Source organism: Rhamphochromis longiceps, linkage group LG17, assembly GCF_057381845.1.
Source record: "Rhamphochromis longiceps isolate RC_006_pf linkage group LG17, R_longiceps_female_GT1.1, whole genome shotgun sequence".
Lineage (NCBI taxonomy): Eukaryota > Metazoa > Chordata > Actinopteri > Cichliformes > Cichlidae > Rhamphochromis > Rhamphochromis longiceps.
Genome location: NC_140573.1, coordinates 17,521,697 through 17,545,188, shown reverse-complemented (window position 1 = coordinate 17,545,188; position 23,492 = coordinate 17,521,697). Strand labels below are relative to the sequence as shown.

General features: G+C 39.4%; 1 protein-coding gene and 1 pseudogene across 2 annotated transcripts; one reads left to right on the top strand and one right to left on the bottom strand.

Annotated features, from left to right (window-relative positions):
* Window positions 1-1,161: 1,161 nt before the first annotated feature.
* LOC146649503 (uncharacterized) lies at window positions 1,162-23,108 on the bottom strand. 2 transcript variants are annotated; one of them, XM_085387073.1, is made up of 5 exons: window positions 22,936-23,108; window positions 3,953-4,021; window positions 3,773-3,854; window positions 2,238-2,317; window positions 1,162-1,734 (listed from the first exon to the last, which is right to left on the bottom strand). In XM_085387073.1, the coding sequence occupies exons 1-5, from the start codon at window positions 22,978-22,980 to the stop codon at window positions 1,702-1,704; spliced, it is 309 nt and encodes a 102-aa protein (XP_085243199.1). In that variant the 5' UTR covers window positions 22,981-23,108; the 3' UTR covers window positions 1,162-1,701. The 2 variants fall into 2 exon arrangements, with proteins under 2 accessions (XP_085243199.1, XP_085243198.1); XM_085387072.1 differs by having other exon boundaries at window positions 1,163-1,740.
* Window positions 15,725-21,067, top strand: LOC146649504 (uncharacterized; annotated as a pseudogene).
* Window positions 23,109-23,492: the final 384 nt, after the last annotated feature.

The window sequence follows — 23,492 nt, the reverse complement described above, 5'->3', positions numbered from 1 at the left end:
GTTTTAGGTCCACTTTTCGGTCATGTTGTCAGATCAGTTCTTTTTCCCTCATTAATCACAGTTATATAACAGAAAACACCTTTCAGTGTAAATTCATTTATAAAAACATAGCTGATATGTCCAATATAGTAATTTTTACCCTTCAGCTGTAAAAGACTGATAGGTATTGTTGTCACCCTGCCAGGCCCGCGTGTAATGTTGACATCCAAGTTTATGAACACAACTTGAGAAAGACTTTCGATTGATTCCATAGAGACCTTGGTCAAGGTTAGAAGCCAAGTGTTCTGAAAATCTTGTGAATATGATAAGAAGGTGGTCAGAATTTTGAAAATGATAAGATAGGTTTGTCTACTAGGAGGCTGACAACACTGTCGAGAAAGGTGGGACAGAGAGAGATCAAGTCCCCCTGACATCACATCTGATTGGGGATAAAAGGTCTTAACATCCAGCCTCATGTTTAAAATGATCATAGTGCTAAAACAGAGCTTCTAGTAAATCATTGATTTTGATGGTCTGAGAGCAGAGAGTCTCTATGGGGATGCAGTTTGTGGAGGATGACAGAAAACGAGAATCTGCAGAGAGGCGTGTTAGACTGCAACTCTACTTCCTGGTCCCAGCTCTGGATAGTCATGTTTTGGGGAATTTGATACATTTGTTCAGATTTCTAGGAATGAGAGCTGCGCCATCCATAGTGGGATAGATTCCATCTCCCCAGCCACCTCCTCCAAGATTTGGGGGGACACCAAGATGTTCTCAGACCAGCCAAGTGCTCTGGGTCTATCCTGGGGCTTCAACCAGGGAAGCATCCTTGTCAGATATCCTGAACACCTCAACTGGTTTGTTTCAGTGTGGAGGAGCAGCAGCTCTACTTTGAGGCTCAGCCACCCTTCTTCTGCAGGACCATTGGGGTCATGTGTTGGTCAGCAGTGAAGGATGGATGTCCTGGAGGTGTGTTTCCTGACTTTTGAGGCTAGCTACTCTGATATTTTTTTAAATGCTCAGCAGCCTGGCTTATTAATAAACTACCAAAATAATAACACTTAATATACCAGCTTTCATGTCATGAGCACAACCAGAAGGAGTGTTTTGCGACTTCCTGGTTGTCCAAACTTCTTTTTTAATTAAAGCAGAATCAGTCCAAATCTAAAAGCAAAATCAAATGAATTTATTATTCAACCAAATTGCACAGACATTTTAAAAAAAATGATAATCTGGCCATGACAGACACACAGATAGAGACACATGGACAAGAGAAACTACGACTTTGGAATCTCATAGTAACTACCACTAATATATCCCCAGCACTGGGAGAAGAGCCGAGTTATTTTAACACTCCCATGCAACTACAGGTCAACACACAACTTCTAGCATCCTATACGTCTTAGAAAAACAGAAAAAAGGTAGTTGTAGTACGTGTGTGTGTGCGCTGTTGGAATGACAGGCTGGTTGTTGGTCGAGACCGAGTATGGATGGTTGATGTTGAACGTGGATCTAAAAGTCTTCAGAGCACCACTGTATACCCACTTTTGCAAAATGGCCAAACTCCTTACAATATTTACAAAAATATAAAATGTAAATAAAAATACAAACAAATTTTCTTTTTAAACACATTTTTGTTACGAAAGGAGGACTGAGGTGTAGAAAGTTTGCTGGCTGTCTTTCAACAGTGTCGTCCTCCGTGCAGAGTGGGCGCTGCAGACACTACTGATCTGTCTTCTGCTTCTTGCTTTCAACCTCATCCTGAAAACCGAGAAGATCGAGGTTAGAGGTGATGCTGCACAAAAATACAACACCGCTATTGATGTTTTGTTATCCCCCTTTTCACAAGTAAAAATGAATGTTTGCCAGCAGGTTAACAAAACATATTTCAAAGACGTGCTCTGAACTTTTCTATCCCTCACTAAAAAACGTTTCAGGTAAAGATAACATCCATCCAGATACGTGTTAAACAGGACATTGTTTTATGTTTTTATTATCATTATTATTATTATTATTATTATTTAAAGGAATCTTAGATAACTGTTGGATTATGCACTGTAAATCTGTAGGGTTTTTATAATTTGAAACTATACAGAAAACTGAGCTAAAGTTTCAAATATATGATATTTTGAGTATCAAATCTGGGTTCAGGATAAATAACACTGAAGCCCTTCAGTGTGAGTGATCTGCTGTAACCCTAACTGTTCTTGCTGTTTTTAGCATAAAAAGCTGCTCCTGTAAGCTGGACACATCCTCACATCGTCATCGTCATCGTCATCAGCTGCTCTCTTCCCCCTCGGTCCATCAATGTCATCTTCTTCATCGTCCTCCTCGTCACCTGAATACAAAAAGATAAAGCTTGTTAGAATGAAACAGTAGAACAAATCGAGGCTTCAGTTCAGTATTTTTCACCCCACCTGGATCACACTGTGACTGCTGTGACTTCTAAACAGATGTCTTGTCAAACTTTATCAATAAATAATGCAGACAAATTTCTATCTACTTACATGAATAATTGGTCTTATGTGTAGTTATCCATCGTGTGTATGATTCATAATTTAGATATGTAGCAAACCCTTGGCCTTCTCTCAATAAGCTTCACGATGTAGTCACCTGAAATGGTTTTCACCTCACAGCTGTGCCTTGTCAGGGTTCATTTGTGGAATTTCTTGCCCCCTTAATGGGGTTGGGACCATCAGTTGTGTTGTGCAGAAGTTAGCTTGCTACACAGCTGAGAGCCCTATTTGACTACTTCATATTATGGCATGAACCAATCCGCTAAGTACAGAGAAACAACAGTCCATCGTTGCTTTAAGAAGTAAAGGTCAGTCAATCTGGAAAATTGCTAAAACTTTGAATCTGTCCCCAAGTGCAGCCGTAAAACTATCAAGCACTATGACTAAACTGGCTTACACGAGAACCTCCCCAGGAAAGGAAGACCAAGAGTCACCTCTGCTGCTGAGGGTATATATTTCTGAGTCACCAGCCTCAGAAATTGCAAGCACCTCAGATTAGAGCCCAGATAGAGAGACTGCAGGTATCAGGCCTTTATGGCCAAATAGCTGCTACAAAACCACCACTCAGGAAAAGCAACAAGCAGAAGAGATCTGTTTGGGCCAAAAACAAGAAGGAATGGCCATTACACCAGTGGAAATCTCTGCTTTGGTCTGATGAGTCCAAATTTGAGATCTTTGGTTCCAACCATCGTGTCTTTGTGTGACACAGAAAAGGTTGAATGTTGAATCCTCACCCTATCTCTAAGAGAGATAGGGTGAGGATTCATTTCCCCCATTTGGATCTGTGATCTCATTCTTTTGGTCACTACAGCTTGTGACTGTGGGTGAGGGTAGGGACGTGGTTGACCAGTAAATTACAGACCCAATATCTGATTTACAAACATGAGGACTGAAAATTTCCAGTTTATCAAACACCACTGAGCAGTCCTTACCTTTAAATCTAACCTTTCCTCTTTCATATCTTTCTCCATCTCGGAGTGAAGTTAGCTCTCTTTCTTTTCTCTCCCTGTGTAATACAGCAGCTGAACCTTTAGCTAGCAACACACTGTGAGACAAGCTGCACACAAGCATCTGTGTTTGCTGATGTTTGTTGAGCTCAAAAACATTCAAAAATGTTGGGAGGTGTTACAAAAATCCAAACTCCTAAAATGACCCCAACACTAAAAACAACGCCACGTCTGCTTTTTCCTCTCACCTCTGCATTATATTGATTGACATGTTTTGTTGTTGTTCTGTTTCATCACCTCTTTGCTCAGCATGGCATAAAAAAAACCTACCTTCTCTATCCTCCTCCTCTTCGTCGCCCACATCCTCCTCATCCTCCTCTACCTCATTGTCTTCCTCACCATTTTCCTTTTCCTGACACGGTGAGACAGATTTATGTTGGTCACCAGTAACACACAAGGACTATCCACGTCCTAAAAGGTGCGAGAGGCGTTAACAGGAGCTGTTCTTACATTTTTGCCATTGGCAGCAGAGTCTTCTCCATTCTCTGTCTCTTCAGTCTGTTTCTTCTCCTTCAGCTCCTGAAACAAAACATATTCTCAGACATGCTGGCCCACTTTTATGAATGCAGGAAGAGCACATGATTAAATGAGATGACCTAATGACCAAGTGTGATCTCAGCATAACTCACTTTATGGTTTCAGAAATTTTTTTAGGAAAGATTATTTAGTTTAGAAAGAGAAAATTGAGCAAAAATGAGAAAAAGGTAAATATAAATTGCATTGACTTAAAGTTTAACTAAATACGACATCTGTCAAAAAACTAATGTAGTTTTGTTTTTTTGTTTTTTTGTTTGTTTTTTTTAATTGAACTTTTAATTGCAAAGCAGGAAAACAGCAGTCACCAGCATATACATACACAGGACAAAGATGCATCTACATGTATAGCAGGACGTGGGAGGCAGAAAGAAAAAGCCAACAGCAATAGTAATAAACAATGAAAAAGGTTAACAATCGTCCCTTTGTTGCCAGGCTAAATCCCGTAAGCCCGATTTCAACCTCTGAGCAGAAGGAGTGTCCAGATAGGCCAAAAAAGGGTCCCGGTAGAAAAGGAAAGGTTTGTCCTTAAGTGCCGTAGAGAAGGCTTCCATTGGCACAATACTTATCACAGACTGTAGCCACTGGTTGACAGATGGAGCCTTATCAGAAATCCACAGTAAATGGTAAATGGCCTGTATTTATATAGCGCTTTACTAGTCCCTAAGGACCCCAAAGCGCTTTACATATCCAGTCATCCACCCATTCACACACACATTCACACACTGGTGATGGCAAGCTACATTGTAGCCACAGCCACCCTGGGGCGCACTGACAGAGGTGAGGCTGCCGAACACTGGCGCCACCGTGCCCTCTGACCACCACCACAGTACCATAATGCACTTTCGAGCGTAGTGTAGCAGTATGTGAAGGAGATCTTTGCTGCGAAAGCCGGCAGGTAGCTCATCATTTAGTCCTAACAAGCAAGTCCTTGGACCCAGATGCAGTCGGCAATTAAATATAACACATAGCTTATCTATGATCTCCAAAACTGTAGAATAACAGGGCAGCTCCACAGACAATGAAAAAAGGAACCAACAGCAGACTGACATTTGTAACAAAGATTAGGCAAAGCTGGAAACATAATGTGCCTCTTCTCGGGTGTAATATAAAGCCTATTTATAAGTTTAAACTGCCTCTCCCAAATAGAATTAGATGCCAAGGCTTTGAAAGGACGACAACACAACTCATCCCAAGCCTCAGCATCTATAACGCCTACATCTGATTCCCATTGGCCCTTGATTTTGTTAGAGTTATCCATTCTAAGATCAGACAGAATGTTATAAATCTTTTTAGTGATACATTTTAGTTGGGTAGTTTTTACCATGAGTGATTCTGTGGGAGAAAGACCAAACCCTCCATTAAAATCCTTCAATTTAGAAGTAATATAGTGCTTTACCTGAAAGTACTTCAAAAAATCCTTATTGGTCAGACCAAACTTGCTTTTCAGTTGATTAAAAGTAAGAAGAGAGTTCTCATGAACAAGATCACCCACTGTATTAATCCCTTTTTGAGACCAGTCCGCAAAACCAGCCCGAAGACCAGGTAAGAAGTCAGGGTTTTCATGAATAGGAGTAAGTAGGGAGAAACAATTAAAATATCCTTCCAGGCGCCTGACTTTGCGCCAAATAATGAGCATATTCTTTAGCACCATATTATCTTGTGTTAGAACTGTGGCTTTACCTGAGGAAATATATAGCAGGTTCCGCAACGGAATGCCCTTTAAAGAAGTGGACTCAGCGCTGAGGTAAATAGAATCCGGATCGTCCATAAACCATTCTGTAAGAAATTTAAACTGTGCAGCCAAGAGGTATTGTGGGAAGGAGGGAGCGGCAAGACCGCCTTTCTGAACAGGCAAACACAGAAAACTGTATCTCAGCCTAGGTCTTTTCTTACGCCATATAAAAGAAATAATTGAACCATTTAATTTTGACAAAACCTTTTTGGACAGAGCAAGCGGTAACATCTGGAATAAATACAAGAGGCGAGGGAGGATATTCATCTTGACCAGGTGAATACGACCTAAGAGAGACAGAGGGAGGCTGCACCACCTACCCAAATCGCGATTGATGGTCTAAATCAAAGGGGTGTAGTTCAGACTATACATTTCCTTTAGATTCGGTGAAATCTTTACCCCTAAATAAGTGAAACCGGAGTAATGTAGTTTTTTAAAGAAAACATTTTCTTAAATGCAAAAATAGATAAATGATCTAAAGTACTGTAATGTCAAATGATATAAGGTATACATGCAACATAATACATAAAATAAAACTGTCTGTTAGGCTTTCTTACGTTAACAGTGGGAAAAGGTTCTGACAGTGTTGTATCTGCTGGATGACATAGATTAGGTATGTGTTCATGAGTATGTGACTTTGTGCAGGTGTGTGTCTGCATGTTTACATGTGCAAAATGATTGAGTGAGTTTGTTTTTAAGCCTTTAAAGGAGCATGTGGTAGCAGCGGTGAAGAAAAGTGAGCATATGCACATTCTGAAGATTTTGTCCTGCTGAACACAACGTTATGATGCTGCACATGTTAATAATTAATGTCAGTAATCATTTGGTGCAACGTAACAGCCCCAGGCCAGTGGCTCATGATCCACAACATTTTTATTAGTCTGTGGGGGAAAAAAGCTTTTCATTTTATATTTTTAAATATTAAAACAATTTCATTAACACAATATTTTATAATATTTCACTTTAAATCTGAAAAATAATGTTACAAAAGCTTCAAATAAATACTGTCTAGTACACCTCATGGCCCCCTTTAGACTCAGGTGTTGCAGGTCACCTGCAGCAGCCTAATCTAAACGTGGTATCAGACTAAGTGAACAGTTCATCTGCATATTTTAATGTAGCCGTACGTCTGTAGCTTAACTGTAGATTTGTTGCTGTGTAGAACAAAGAGCCGTGGATGGAGCAGCTACAGGGTTTGCTTTTCTTTACATTGGAGTTTGTTGATCAGGTTCTTTGATGACGGGCTCCTGCCAGCTTTACCCACTGAAGGTTTTAATGGTCATTACAGCTAGAAAAAAGTTTTCACTCCAGCTGAGCTCAATGTGTCGTCTCCTCTTTGCACTTTGTAGTGCACAGTGTAGACAGACGTCAAGCCAACGTTAACATGTGACATTATCATCACTGCTTCTGTTGTGTTACCAGGCTTTCTGTTGAAACACTGGGCTCTGCGTGGGCTTTATGTTGTCGTACTTTTTACTCACATGCATGCTTCTAAATACGTTTCTATTGCAGGTCTATTTTTTGTTACAAATGTGGGCGAGCGTTACAGTACGGAGGAGTATTTTTGTTTTTTGTTTCTTTTAAACAAAATGTGCAGATTACAGTTGTTTACAGGCTAGCTTCCACAGCTCCTATACCCTCTACAAAATGTCTTGTGTGGTTGAGTTAGTGAAACAAATTGATCGACCATCTTGTGACACAACCTACATCCTCTGTATTGCACATGGTGTAACCATCGATATCCTTGCACCTGTCCACTGCAGCCACTTCATTTTTTACAAATCTGTCCAACTCTTCCCTGACCAGATGCAGCTTTCTGCACCATCTTTTCAACATTGGAGTGGATAGACTGTAAAATCTAATTAGTTCACAAAACTTAAAAAAATTTAATCAAATATGCAAACTTATTGCCTAAAAAAAAACAAAAAAAAAACAACGAAAACAAAAACATACAAAAAGCTTATTTAAAATAACCAAGTTAGGGCAACTTATTAATTATGAGTACATTGGTCATAATTAGTTCTTACAGAGTTTTAAAAAAAAATATGCAAGCTCGTTGCCTCAAAAAAGAAATAAGCGTACTTAAGATCACCAACTTAGGACAGCTTCTTCATTGTGAGTACACAGCACTAAGAATATCTTGGATTTTCTGAACAATAGTAAATGTTTGGTCAATGACAAACATTTCAAGATCAATTATATTAAAAAAAAAAACTTCTGAAAAAAAAAAATTGTGGTAAGTTACTATTTTTAATTTGTCTACATACAAACTGAATGCAACTAAAATCACATTGCTTTTTATATTCCTTGAGTTTAAGAGATTTCTAGTTCAACAACACTCAGACATAAACACTGTAAGTATAATTAAAAACACTTCTCGTAATGTAGTTAAAATCAGCCCAACTTTTATTTTCAAACGCAAAAAATTATATCAGCCAACATACTGGACACTGTTCTGCTGAACAACAAACAAGTATACTGCCGCTATAGTAGCCTGTGTTATTGAATTTTATTTAAAATATTACCAAATGTAAATTTCATATTTGTTACACAATTTAAAGCTTTAATAACCGTATAATGAAACAAAGTCCTAGTTTCAATTTCTGTCTATCTATCAAATGTTCAGTGTAGTCTGTAGCTCTAACACCACATTTGTTGTGCATTTAAACACACAAGCTTGTAATACTTTAAGGATGTGAAGGTCCTGGCATTACTTTCAAAATGACTGTCATAGATTTAGGTGATTCAAATATAAGTGCCTGAAGAAAGTCTTTAACATTGTCCCAACATCCCCGTACAGTGGCAGTGGATGTGGGTTGGAGATCCAATGACCTTGAAGATGCAGGTGACCATCTTCACTGACCACACCATCTGTGACGAAGGACTCATCTCTCCTTGCGTTCTGCAAGGAAACAATCATATTCTTTAGAACTCATTCATTCTCTTCCGCTTATCCTTTTCAGGTTGGCGGCGGGAGGCTGGAGATAATCCCAGCTACCATAGAGAGGCAGGGTACACCCTGGACATGTCGCCAGTCTGTCACAACACATGAGACAGGCAACCATTTACACTCTGATTCACACCCACTTGCACTTTCGAATAACCAATTGACCTAACCACATGTCTTTGGTCGTGGGATAGTCCGGAGTACCTGAAGAGAACCCACGCCAACACGACCATGCAAACTCCACACAGAAAGGCCCTGGCCAGGTGGCGGAATCGAACTAATCACCGCGCTGCCCATTCTTTAGAACACCAAGTTATATTTGCTCTTAAAACATTTTTTCTGCATTTTAGACAATCAAGTTACATTATTACACTGTTTTCAAAAAATGCCGTCAATTTGATATAACCAATTATGCCATCCATCCATTTTCTTCCACTTATCCACAGCTGGGTCGCAGGGGCAGGGGCCTAAGCAGAGAACCCCCAGACCGCATGTCCTGGGTCTGCTCTGGGGCCTCCTCCCGGTGGGACACGCCCAAACCACCTCGACTGGCTCCTTTCGATGTGGAGGAGTAGCAGCTCTACTCTGAGGATGATTGCAGCTGTGGCCCCAATCCATCTGCCAATCTTTTGTTCTTCTCTCTGCTCATTTGTGAACAAGACCCCAAGATACCTAAACTCTTCCATTTGGGGCAGCAACTCGTCCTTTAGCCAGAGTGGACGCTCCACCCTTTTCCAGCTGAGGACCATGGCCACAGATCTGGAGGTGCTGATTCTCATTCCCGCCACTTCACACTCAGCTGTGAACTGCTCCATTGCGAGGCGGAGGCCACCACCTGGCTAACCAAGGCTGGTAGGACTCTTCCTTCAGCTTGATGCCTCCCTTCTGAGATTACCACCACGACAGGCACCAACCACCTACCGGCCGCAGCTCCTTGCTGCAGCAGCATCAGCTATGGAGGTGCAGAACATTGTCCATTTTGACTCAATGTCCCCACCCTCCCTTGGAAACTGTTGAACTGGGATATTAAGATCTCCTGAACTGGGGCTTCTGGCAGGCATCCCATGTGCAGCCTATATGCTTGGGTGTGACAGGTCTGTCCAGCATCCTCCCCCACCACCTGATCCAACTCAGTTGAGTTGATAGCTCAAATGTTCAGACTTCGCTATATACTGTACAGACATTGTGGTACCTCTAAACTAAGTTTGTGAGATATAATCTTTCAAGAAATGCAGCCCAAACTGTTGTTTGTATTTACTTACACAACATGTCTAATGAAATGTACACAAAGTCCTGCTTTAATGCGTCTGAGGACAACAGCATAATGCAGTCATATCTGAGGACTAATAACAGAAAGCACGAAAAGCTTGGTAAAGAAACAATTTCCCAAAGCCAAAGAATAAATTAGAGGAGTAAAACAGGTTGGTCTAAAGTATGATTAAACATTTAGCATGATTGATATAGATGACACTGAATATTACTAATCTACTGGAAAACAAAAAATACTTACCACTCAACTGATGTCTGTCCAACAGCTCCTTTTCTAGACTTGCAAGAGTTCAGTGTAATGTGGGCAATCATTAAACTCTTTCAGTCTAACGACAATTCTGCAAACTCTCTGAGAAATCTCTGACAAAGTAAAAAGAAAAAAGAAAGAAAGAAAACAAGAATAAAAACCAGCAAATTATTCAGAAGCAGATTAGATGCCTAATGGCTGTGCAACCATAGATAACTTACAACATAAAGTTCTGTTGTTTACAACATAGAACTTAATGTTGTTAAAGTTGTTACTTGTTACAGTTTCTTGTTACAGTTTCTAATAAGCAAGATGACCAGATAAAACTTGTGGCTGTGTTTATATCTAACACAGGCTACCCCAAAATGTTTCTGGATGTCTTAAATTTGACTTTCACAACAAAACTTGTATACGAATACAGTTTTTAGTAAAAAGTAATGGTATTAAGACTACTTTTTTAAAAATGTAACTAAGCAGAAATGTTGCTAGTTAAATAGAATAGAATAGAATTCAACTTTATTGTCATTGCACATGCACAGGTACAGGGCAACGAAATGCAGTTTGCATCCATCCAGAAGTGCTTTAGTGATATAGATATATTACAATATATATTAGCAATAGTATAGATATGTAAGTATACTACAGAAATGGGTCTATTATGGTATGTTATAATGTACACGGTATGAAGTATGTTGTGAATATTCTATAACTAAGTATGTAAAGGCTGTAGTGAGTACAGGCTATGAACAGGATATAAATATGAAAAACTATACAGAATATGAAATAAATAACTTTACAGAAATCTGAGATATACAGCTATACAGAAATGGGAACTGTAAAAGCAGTAATGTAAAAGCAGTTTGTTTATGTTGATAAAGAATGGCTAGATTTGACATTCACAGATGCCGCAGATGTAGCCATAAAGCATTAAAACAAATGCAGGAGTTTGAATACATGCTTGTAAATTATTGTGCTTTTGCCACCTAACAGTTTGTGTGAGGTGAAAACATGACAACGCTGCTAAGAGGCAAGGCAAGGCAAGGCAAGTTTATTTGTATAGCACAATTCAACAACAAGGTGATTCAAAGTGCTTTACAGAGACATTAGAAACAAGAACAAATAAAAAGCATGATTTAAAATTGAATAAAACAAGCAAATAAACTAACTAACTAATTAACAAACAAACAAACAAACAAACAAACAACAGTATATAAAATCAAAACAGATAAAATCAGAACAGTAGATAAAATCAGTAGTTAATGTAAGTTTTGAAATTTAAGCTTAAAGTGTGGATTTGGTGCTTTATTCAAATGCAGCTGAGAACAGGTGAGTCTTCAACCTGGATTTAAATAAACTGAGTGTTTCAGCTGATCTGAGGCTTTCTGGGAGTTTGTTCCAGATATAAGGAGCATAAAAGCTGAATGCAGCTTCTCCGTGTCTGGTTCTGACTCTGGGAACTGATAAAAGACCGGATCCAGATGACCTGAGGGATCTGGAAGGTTCATACTGGGTCAGGAGGTCATTGATGTATTTTGGTCCTAAACCATTCAGAGCTTTATAGGCCAGCATCAGAACTTTAAAGTCTATCCTCTGACGGACAGGCAGCCAGTGTAAGGACCTCAGAGCTGGACTGATGTGGTCCACTTTTTTGGTCTTAGTGAGGACTCGAGCAGCAGAGTTCTGAATGAGCTGTAGTTGTCTGACTGATTTTTTAGGTAGACCTGTAAAGATGCTGTTACAGTAATCAAGCCTACTAAAGATGAATGCATGGACTAGTTTTTCCAGGTCCTGTTGAGACATCAGATCTTTTATCCTTGATATATTCTTGAGGTGATAGTAAGCTGACTTTGTTATTATCTTAATGTGTTTTTCTAAGTTTAGGTCTGCATCCATCACTACACCCAAATTTCTCGCCTGGTTTGTGGTTTTTAGGTGTATAGATTGAAGTTCTCTGGTGACCTGTAATCGTTTTTCTTTGGCGCCAAAGACTATTACCTCAGTTTTGTTTTTGTTTAGCTGGAGAAAATTGTGGCACAACCAGTCATTGATTTCCTCAATGCATTTACCAAGAGCCTGTACAGGGCCTCGGTCTCCTGGTGACATTGTGATATATATGTGTGTGTCATCTGCATAGCTGTGATAGTTTATTTTGTTGTTGTTTATAATCTGTGCCAGTGGGAGCATGTAGATGTTAAACAGAAGGGGTCCCAAGATGGAACCTTGGGGAACTCCACATGTGATACTTGTCTGCTCAGATGTGAAGTTACCTATTGATACAAAGTATTTCCTGTTTTCTAAGTATGTTTTGAACCAGTTTAGTACAGTTCCTGAAAGACCTGTCCAGTTCTCCAGTCGTTTGAGTAATATGTTGTGGTCAACTGTATCAAATGCTGCACTGAGATCCAGTAAAACTAGGACTGACATTTTTCCACTGTCTGTATTCAGACATATGTCATTAAACACTTTGGTCAGAGCGGTTTCAGTGCTGTGGTTCTGTCTAAAACCTGACTGGAAGGCATCGTAGCAATTATTCTGTTTTAAGAAGTAACTGAGCTGTTGGGAAACTGCTTTTTCAATGATCTTACTTAAAAACGGGAGATTTGAGATCGGCCTGTAGTTGTTCATTTGTGTCTTGTCAAGAGCTGCGAAAACGTCTCGTCTCTTATCTAATGATTTATAAGCTCACCTTTCCCATTTCGAATCAACAACAGTTAGTTTCACTGAGAGAAATGTAAACGAAAAAGTTAAAGCTGCAGGGTTTATGTTTTTTTAACCAACAGAAGCCGAGAGGCGGCAGCATGCTACAAGGCTAGGCTAACACTGGCTAGCAAGTTTATAAACCTGACACTGCAAGAAGGCAGAAAAAGTAAATTATTTACTCACCAAATCAGCGCACCTCCTATAAGAATCACAGTAATGCCAACAATAACCACTTAAGCTGAAGCTTCTCCAGCTGCATCCAGGTTTGCTCATCATAGTCCAGAAACAAAAAACATACATGCCATGAAAGTGGAGGAGGAAAGCAGCCACATGGCATTTTTAAACCACATCATCTTATCCTTCCACTGAAGGAAGACTGCCTTTTGCAATTTCTCTGCAAAGTCATGCCATGATGAATTAAAACAAAATAAAATGACCATTTCACATGGTTTTAACTGGTTTAGTAGGCATTTGTATGACCTAAGATGCATGTTCTCAATATAGTTCTTTGTTTTTGTGTAGAAACAAAAAAAAACAAACAACAAAAAAAATACTAGGAATAAAAAAGCAATGAGAAAAAGCAAATCAAAAATTTATTAATTTTTTTTTTTTTTTTTAGCTGTACAGCTGGGTGACTTTATATAAAATTCCAATAGTGATACAAACTGTCAGATAATGAAGTATCTGAAGTACAATTTCATTAAGTCACCTACACAGAGGGTATGGCAGCCATGGCAGTTTGCCTTGAAAACAACAACCGTGATCTCCACATTTCAGCTTTCCTCAAAATAATAAGGAAACACCACAGAGAAAGCCTCTCATCACCACAAACCAAAAGATTAGACAAAAGACTAATTACCGCATCATCATTATTTATCTATGCCTAAAACAAATAGAAAACAAATACTCAAAGTGAATATTTTTGTCAGTATGAGCGCAAAACCTCTCGGGTTTTTCCCTCCTGTCCTCACCTCTGTGGAAATGGGATGCCAGTTATCGTTTACAAACACAGTGCTTCGACGCTTTAAGTTGCAGTTGGCTGGAAAAACAAAAGTTATTTTTAACAAAGTAGTTTTCGGTGCCTTTCATGAACGCTCACTCTGCTTTCCAGTAGCACGCTCTAAACAGAGCATATTTACATGAATGCAGCATTTCACAGGATTCCTTCTAAACATGGCTGAACAGGACTACAAATCTATTCTTCTCTCGTGAAATTGGGGTACATGATGCTCTGTGCTGAGTTTGCATAATAAAACGCGCGTTTGCACCCTGCCACTCCAGGTCTTTGGAGTGGTTTTCCAGTGTCTGTGTGCTAGTTTAAGTGCTTGATGAGTTGTTGGACTGCCTCTGTGTGGTTAAGAGACTGAAATAATCTCCATGTCTCTCATCTTATCTGATTGCCATAAATAGTTCTTAAAACACTGAGCCTTTGCCTTGGGTTTGATAACTAAAGGCTCCACATTAAAACGAGTGGATTAGACTGAAATTTCTACTTACTCTGAATTATTCTTAGACACTACACTAGGTTATCCAACTAATTACACAGCAAAAATGCCAGTGTTGATTTTTCAGTGTTAGTAGATTTCAACAGAGTTCCGAGTTAGTTCAACACTTAATCGAGTTAAAATAACACATCGGGAGTTGATTCCTGAAAAGTGTAAGTGTGGATTTTAGTCGTTACTGCATTTTAACACTGTGGGTGTTAAATTAGACCACGCCTTCATTTCCTGTGAAGCTTCGCATTTCAGAATCTTCGGTCGCCATTTTTTCTTGCTGCTGCGGTAAGTTTTATTCGGTCAAATATTAAGTTTTAGATTGATGTTAGAACAAGTAACATGATAACTAGTAAAAACAATAGTATTTGTATCAAAATACATTATCTTTAAGTGTCATATTTGAATTTTAACTGTTTTTTGTTAAGCTGGGCTACTGCTAGCTAAAACTGCAAAGTACCAGTTACTTTCCTAGCATTCATTTAGCATAATCTGGCTGTTGGCAGACTATAACGAATATTACTTGTTAATATATGTCACAGTTTTTACTAAACGCCTTTTATTTATTTTCAAATTAAACTTGCTAAATCCTTAGTTCAGGGGTCTCAAACCCGCGGCCCCGTGTGGGACTCCCCCCTCCCTCCCTCCCGGTTTGAGTGCGAGGGAGGGAGAAAGTATGAGTTGCTACCCGCGAGAAACGGAAGATGAAAGCATGTAGATATAATAACCACTGCAGCCAAAAAGACTGGCTGACGAGCCCAGTTGTAAGTAAGCTGTTTATACTCGAGTGTACACTGTGTTCGCTGACAGTAAAGCTAGTTAGCGGCCACGAGCCCGACGCGGGACCCGACGTATTAGCCAGGTTTTTTTTTTTTTTTTTTTTTTTAACCACGGTTCAGAGCCGCGGAGCTAGGCTTCGGTTAGTTTGGAGTGAGAAAAATGCGTTCAAGTTTGCGGTTTTGCCTTCTTATACAATATTTGAAATTTTAAAAACTAACGAGGAACTGCATTTTGGGAAATATTTGTGGGTGGTTTCTTTGTATTTTTTTTTTTTGTACTACTTGAACACTAAAGTGGCCCTCCAATGAGATGGCAGTGGCCCATAGCTCATTGAAGTTTGAGACACTGGCTTAGGTGAACTAGGATGCTTAAGGCTACCCTGAGAGTATGTATAGATGGAAAGATTTTTACACTAGAGTATGCCCCCTACATCTTGTTAATTATGGTAATTTCATATGTTATGCATTTCTGTGACAATAAGGCATTTTTCTTTTTTTAGATTGTTTTTTTTCATGGTAAAATAAGCATTTTTCTGCCTCTTTATATTAGGGTTTGTTAGAGTGCAGGGAGAGTTTTTATGGCTTAAAGTATATAAAAATAATAAAAAAGAAATATGGTTTCTACTAACCCCCGCGATAATCAAGAGACTACTGTATTGCAGTGCAGTTATGCAGTTTTGTTCTACTCTTGGAAGGTGGCGATATGCTGGTTCCTGTCGAGTTTAAGGGAATGAGCAAATGGGTCAGGGTACCAAAGACAGACGATGCCTACAATTACTCCGAATTTTTGCAAGGAGGTAATTTGAGTGTAGTGATTAAAAGTAACTAAGTAAATTTATTCATATACTATTCATGTAAGTATTGTTTTGATTTACTTGTACTTTACTCAAAGCCTTCACTGCAGACCAAGGGCAAATACTGTAAGTTTACTTCACTACATTGATTGCTAATTTAAATGAATAATTCTTTTAGTAATTGAATGAATAAAGAATTTATAAATATTGTCAAAGTAAAACTGTGATTCACGGATTTATGAATTATAAATTCATATAGAACTTTATTGATTGTTTCTTTTTTAGTGCTGGTGAAATTCAGTTTGCCAGGTTCTACCAATTTGGTCCTGATGGATTCTGCGGGAGTGGAAGTGGATTCGGACATATTTGATGAACTTTTGAAGTCATCTCAGGTGTCTTTCAGTGTCTTCACTGAAGAATGCAGTGGTAAGAAGTTTAAGCCGTATGTTTCATTTAAAAATGCGTTGTTAAATTTACTAATTTATAGTTGGTGTAATCATGTTTAAATCTATGAGGCTGTCTGTATTGTTAGACAACAGTGTTGCAGGGTCTTCTTCAGATCACACATCTTCATTAGAGTTGTCACCGTCACCTGCATCAGGAGGATCATCATCAGGTTCAGACACAACAATAATACTCGAATCTACCAAAGCTCGGAAAAGACAGTTAATTGAAGGACCTCCTGACAGCAACACTGCAAGAAATGTAAGTAATCTTCAGGATATGATATGTTGTAACTTAAGATTGCCAATTACCTGTTCATTTGTACCAATACTCAATATCTTTAAAAATATTATTAAAAAAATTATAAAAACAAAACAATGGTCCCTCTCATGATTAAATAAGATGTAGTGATTAATGCAAAGGCTATAGCAGTTGATGCTGATAATTTTTATACCCACCTGGTAGGTGCTTTCTATGAATTTCTTGCAATTGTTATTTCAGATCATCAGAGCAGCCTTGTATTCAAAGCCAGATGGTGATCAAGTATTTAAGGAATATGAGAAAACAAACTGCCTCTCTGATACTACAAGAAGAAGGATGGTGAACATCCTTGTGGCAGACATGGTAGAGAGTCATGGGTAAGTGATGTAAACATTAAGAAAAATCTTTGTTTTGTTTTTTTTTTGTCTGCAATTTTAGTTGTTTACCATTATTGCACCACTTAAATAGATTCTTCTATATGTCATGAAGTCATTGTTAAGTTAAATCAAATCAATCATAGTTTTCATTAGTTGCTAACCCCATATTGATAATGTTTCAAAAGAAAGTCACAATTTGTTATGGAGTGATGTTATTTTCCATTGTCATTATTGTAGTTTCTGAATATAGTGCTTCTTAACAGGGATGGTTGACAACAGCAAAACATTAGGAAAATGTCTGCATCAAATTGTCATAGTCCATGTGGAGCATAATCCAAGTCTTCATTTTCATTATTCTTAAAGACCTGTCAGGTGTGTGATGTGGTCAGTCATGATTTACAGATGATAGGTAGTTTGGGTAGTTCAAATCATACACCTGGATACATGTTGTTCTTGTTGCTGACATTTTATAATTGAACTTGAATCTGTGTTGGGGTAAATAATTGATAGTTTTCGTGTTCTCTGTATCTGCCTTTTAGGAGGATCCCACCAGTAAGTGTCCGCATTATGTATGCACTTGGGATTACAACCTTGTTCCCAAACTTGAAGGACCCAGATTCAAAGAATGGTTATGTAAGTTATGATGTTATGATGCATACATGCTGTCAGTGTCATAGTCCTGGGTCTGTGACCCAGTTTTTATGCAATTAAGACTTTTTTGATTGTGGTTTACGTGATAAATGCCTACACCTGCAGATATGACAGTCAGTGGTCTGTGAAAGTATTTTGTTGTTGGCTTTTCTGATGGAGTGGTTAAAGAAATCATATGATAAGACTAATTCAGGTCAGTCTGTCATTCAGGCAGTTTATCAAGTTATTCCCTAATGGACCCAAAATAAATAAATGTAAAAAAAAATGTCATTGTGTAACAATTGATTTAAATAGACCTCTAATGCATGATGCCATATCTGGCTTTTTGACATGTAGCACTGAACAATCCCACCAGTCAGGAGTTTTCTTCACTTGCTACAAACAGAGTAGCAGGTAATCAATATTGAATAAATATCTCTCTTGCTCTTAATTCGGCAGGAACATTTCTATGATCACCAGAGTGGTTCTGGTTACCTGGCATGGAGATTGAAAACTGTGCGGCGCAACTCTACTGAAGAGATGAAGAAATCAAAGTCAGCTTTTCAAGACAGCCCCAAGACTCTTCGCAACTTCGCAACAAATGCGAGACAGTTGTCGGGTGATGAATGCAAGGAAGCTATGTCAGTGATGAGGCACTCGACTGATATGAAAGTTGTCAAAGAGAAAATGAAGGTGACATTTCAACATAGGCAAAAAGTGATTCAAGATCCAGCCACAGCTTCTTCTGTCCTGGACCTTTTCCCAAGATTTCTGGATACACCTGGCTTGGTAAGGCATAAACTGATTGACTGACAGCTGTGTGGTTCCTTTGTTTGTTTGCTCGTTAATGCGTTCTTTCTATTGTCACATTTTGTGTTTCAGATTGACCAAGACTTCACAATGCTGTTTGGGGAGGAAGTGTCTGGTAAATTCCTTGCAAAGTGGCCAACATTCTTCAAGCCAAGAATCATCAAAGATTGCAAAAATCTGTCTCAGAGTACAGAATTGGATGACCTGCTTGTCTCTGCACAGGGGGACTCTGATGAGGGTGGTAAGTTGGAGATGGTAGACTTCACATGTCTTTACAGCATTTTCACAATTCCCACAGCACAATGTATTAGGTGGACCATACTATTAAATCAAAACATGTTTTGGCACCTTTACAACAAATTGGAATACAGCTGTCGATTTTATAAATTACGTTGAGTTTCTGTTCATTTCAGTATGGTATGAAAAGGAATTTACAAACAAACTTTAATGGCATTTAAAGTTTGACAAAAAAAAGTTACTTAATGTTAGTATTGTTATGACTCAATATTTACGTCACTTGGTGGCCAGAAGATTTTAAGTGTCTTGAAATGAATTTTCATACCATACTGAAGACATTGGAAAACTGCTTTATTTGAAAAATTATCAGTTATCCAAAACTGAATAACATTGACAAAATGACTGCTGTGGACCTTAAAATGACAGTAATTGCGATTATCCTAATTCCTATTCTGTAGTTTGGGACTGCGAGTTGGCTGCCATTCTTTTGCTGCTTCACTTGTTACCTCCAACATCTAAGGGAAGGAAGTCTTCAAAGATTAGCACATCAGATGCTGCTCACCACCTAATGAAATTCATGAAGTTATGATTTTTTAGAAATGTGTTAAAGTAGCTTTCTCTTTTGATGAGAAAAGATTATCAGATGTTTTAAGAGGGCAAGGAGTTCCACTGTGCAGCAGATATATCTATGCCAGATAGGCTTGGTGTTGCAACGCCGGCACATTATTGTTACCATTAAACCTAAAATTACACATTGGAACAAAAATAACTGTGGGCCCGAAGTAAAACATTTTAATATTTATATAATATAATTAATATATTTAATATTGTCTTAATTTTAGGCAGCACTGCCACTCAACATCCGATTACCAATTTTGTTTAATGTGAATCATTTGGTTTCTTTCACTCCCTCAGGTGGGAGGTAGCATGGAGACTTTTCTTAAGGCTGGCCCCACTCAGCCATTCCTCCTGTGTGTTGGAGAAAGAAAGAACATCATCCAGACTTTCTACATTGTCCTAGATCAAAAGGTCATTCCCTGTGTGACGCAGACGGGAGTTGCAGCTTTTGACGAGCTTTTCAAGGCACATTTTGTATTTGCCGTGTCCTATGACGAAGCATTGCACAACTTCTACACATTCATCCAGACCACCGTGTATGGCATTGATGTTGGCAGCGTGAAGGAGAGTCCTCGGGTCAGGGAAATCAGAGCAAGAATTCTTCACAGTACAGTCTAAAGACATCGACTATACAGTACTTTGACTGTTCTTGTGTTACTTTTGCAAGATACACCACACAAGTTGCTCAGTGTTATTTAGACATGTCAAGTTCCAGCAACGTTTTTACTTTTGAGCTTTGGACAGCCTAGATATTAATTTATCTTTTACAAGCAACACCTCTTCAAAGCACGTGGAGACTTTGTTGACTCAGAGGTCATCAGTAATTTTTATTTTGAGCCTGCACCTTATGATAGAACCTTTGTTTCACAGCCTGTAAATGTGGCTCATCTTGTGACAGGACATGTATAGGACTGTTATTTCTCAACTACAATCCTCAGGAGTTCTGAAAGTACTGTGCAGTGTTTAGTTGGTTCATTGGAGGAAAGTGTTAATGACATGCGTCATTGCACATGCAAAACAATCTGTTGTTGAATGTTTGTCATCAAGAGAAACCTCGGAAAAGTTGAATGTTTTGATCAGCTTGAAAACCCATTCTCATATCTTAACAGAATCTAAAAGGATGAGACATTTTGAGCAAAAATGGAAAATAGTTGAACCTGTAGAGCAGGGCTGCCCAATCCCAGTCCTCGAGAGCTACTATCCTGCAGCTTTTAGATGCATCCCTACTCCAACACAGCTGAATCAAATGAATGGCTTGTTATCAGGCCTTTGCCAAACACGATGGCATGCTGAAGAGGTAATCAAACCATTTGATTCAGCTGTGTTGGAGTAGGGATGCATCTAAAAGCTGCAGGACGGTAGCTCTCGAGGACCGGGATTGGGCACCCCTGCTGTAGAGCATGTTTTCCTGTGTGTGTTTTGATGTACTTAAAGCTGCTTGTGCATGCTCTAAGTAATATGGAGACCGAAGAAATGATCAATGGTCACTTAAATGCATTTGTTATTGAGGATAAACTGGATGCTGTTGCACTGATCTGTGTAGATAATGTGGTGTATTATAGACCTTACAATGGGCTATTTTCAAATGACACTACTGACAAAATGTAGATTGTCCAATATTCTAGTTTTGTATATATTTATGCGCTGTTTATTTGTGGTGTATCTGCTGTTTGAATACAGAGTATTTTGAACACTGTCCTGTTGTTTCTTTTAATGGGTAGAGTGTCTGTAGCTGTGAATACATTTTAATTAATTGTAGCAGTAGAGATATCAGAGATTAATGGGAGTTTATTGTAATCTGGCTAGTATTGATGATTTGCCTGACACTAGTGTTAGTGTTAGACAATCAACACTATTCAGTGTTAAATTTTTAAACACCAGGGCTAGTGTAAAGTACTACCAACACTATTTGGTGTTACTTTTTAACACTTAACACCAGTGTAGAATATTGTTGACACTGGTCAGTGTTAGTCAGTGTTAATCTTTAACTCTGTACAGTGTTAGAATAACACTAGGTCATTGTTAAAAATATAACACTTTGAAAAGTGTTAATTTAACACTCAAAAGAGTGGACACATATAGACACTTTTCTAGTGTTAAATTTAACACTCACGGTGTCAATTTAACACTGGCGATTTTGCTGTGTAGGCTGCTTTTGAAGGTGTAATGATTATTCAATTGACCTGAGGTCTGCTGATGTAAGAAGGGCTGATTACATTTGCAAAGAGCATATTATGAACAGCACATTATGATTGGGAGCTGAGCCCCCCTAAGAGTTTGAACCTAGAATGGCACCTGGTTAGACGAAAGGAAGGCTTCCACCCCTCGTGGAGCGCGCGAGTCGGCTTGCAGACAGACATGCACAGCTTCACGGGCACGGCTCGCGCGCCAGCTGTTTGAATTAGCGTGTACCTGTAGAACACCCTGCGCCGCGTCGCTCGCTGTCAGCCTTTGTTTGAAATGGAGCTGCTGGGAAACAAACTGAGCAGAAACCACCAGCGTCCCCTCGGCATCACTCAGTACTACAGTACCAGCGGGTACACGAGGCGCGAGGAAACTGAGACATTAAAGAAAACTCGGTTAAAGAAGAAGAGAGGCCCGAGGGTCGGGCACAGCAGCCTGCCTCCACCGTGACGACACGCTCCCAGCTCCGCTGAGGGCCACAGTAGCAGTGAGGTGGAGCTCCACATGCATAAACTCAGATTATTGCTCGATCGCGTCACTGGAGTTACAGACAACACAGAGCTGGACAGTTAGAAACATGCGTGTCCACGCAGTTTCACCGCAGCGGAACTACCATTTGCTTTTGTGAATGATTACACGAATACGTATCAGAAGCACTAACAATGAAGCCGATATTTACTATGTTAAACCAAAACCAGAACAGTAGTTTAACAAGACTAGATGTGGCTCTGTGATAGTCCCGCGGTCGTGAATGGAAACACTCGGTGCCGGGCGGGAGATAACCCACTCTGCTATCCTACCTCCATCCCTGAAGGTCTTTATTTGCTTTCGGTCACTGCTTCGACTTCTAAACGTTCCCCAAACAGTAAAAGTAATAGTTCTGCGCGCCTCAGCCGGTTCAGTTCCCTCAACTATCCGAGAGTTTGGCGACAGATCGGGACAGCCCTCACAGAACACACACCTGCATTGACGAGTACAGCGGCCGTATATGTAGTTTGTGAAATGACAGACAGGCATCCTACAATCTCTGCATGTCTGACTCTAAATGAAACTGGGAGGCGGTATTAAGCTGCCCACCGAGGAAGCTTAGAAATGTTCCCTGTGCCAAAACTAGTACCTTAATAAGCCCGTCTTTATTCCTCATCCATTAGCTCCGATCCTTCAGTACATATGTCAATGGATGACAAATGTGTAGATTTATATTAGAATTTCGTGCATACAAGCAGGTCATAATGAATATCATCTAGAAAACTGGTAGTCTTCTTTTTCATACGCACTGTGCTTAAAATAGAAAAATTAGTAACATGTTACAGTTATAAATGGAAGCAAGAGTTAGAAAAAGCATCGTGCCCTGTCTCCTTCTATTGTCCTTACCTTGGTGCTCAGTTCTCCGCTGCTTTCCACCTGGCTGTCTGCCATATTAGATATATAAAAGGAAATTATTAATATCCAGTCAGAATATAGCAAAAAATAAAAATGAACGTATTGTAATTATTCCAGCTGCTGTGTTAAGATAATCGTTGCGCTGTCAGCTGCTTGTCCGCCAGCTGGAGCTCCCTTCTTTATAGAGCAGTGGGCGGAGAAGGGTGTCCAGAAGCGAACTGTGATTGGTGGTTTGGCTTTGACAATGTCCAGCCTACTATTGGTGAGGGGAAAACAATACCCAGCCCTCCTTGTGAGTGTGTGTGTGGGTCCTGACATTGATACACTATAAATCTCACACATGCTGTGTTGCACACACACACAGTGCATGTTTAACTTGAACAATTTCACAAGCTAGAGCCTGCACTTTATACTTCATACTACAATATCGTGGCTCAAGAGTTGGGAGTTCGCCTTGTAATCGGAAGGTTGCCGGTTCGAGCCCCGGCTTGGCAGTCTCGGTCATTGTGTCCTTGGGCAAGACACTTCACCCGTTGCCTACTGGTGGC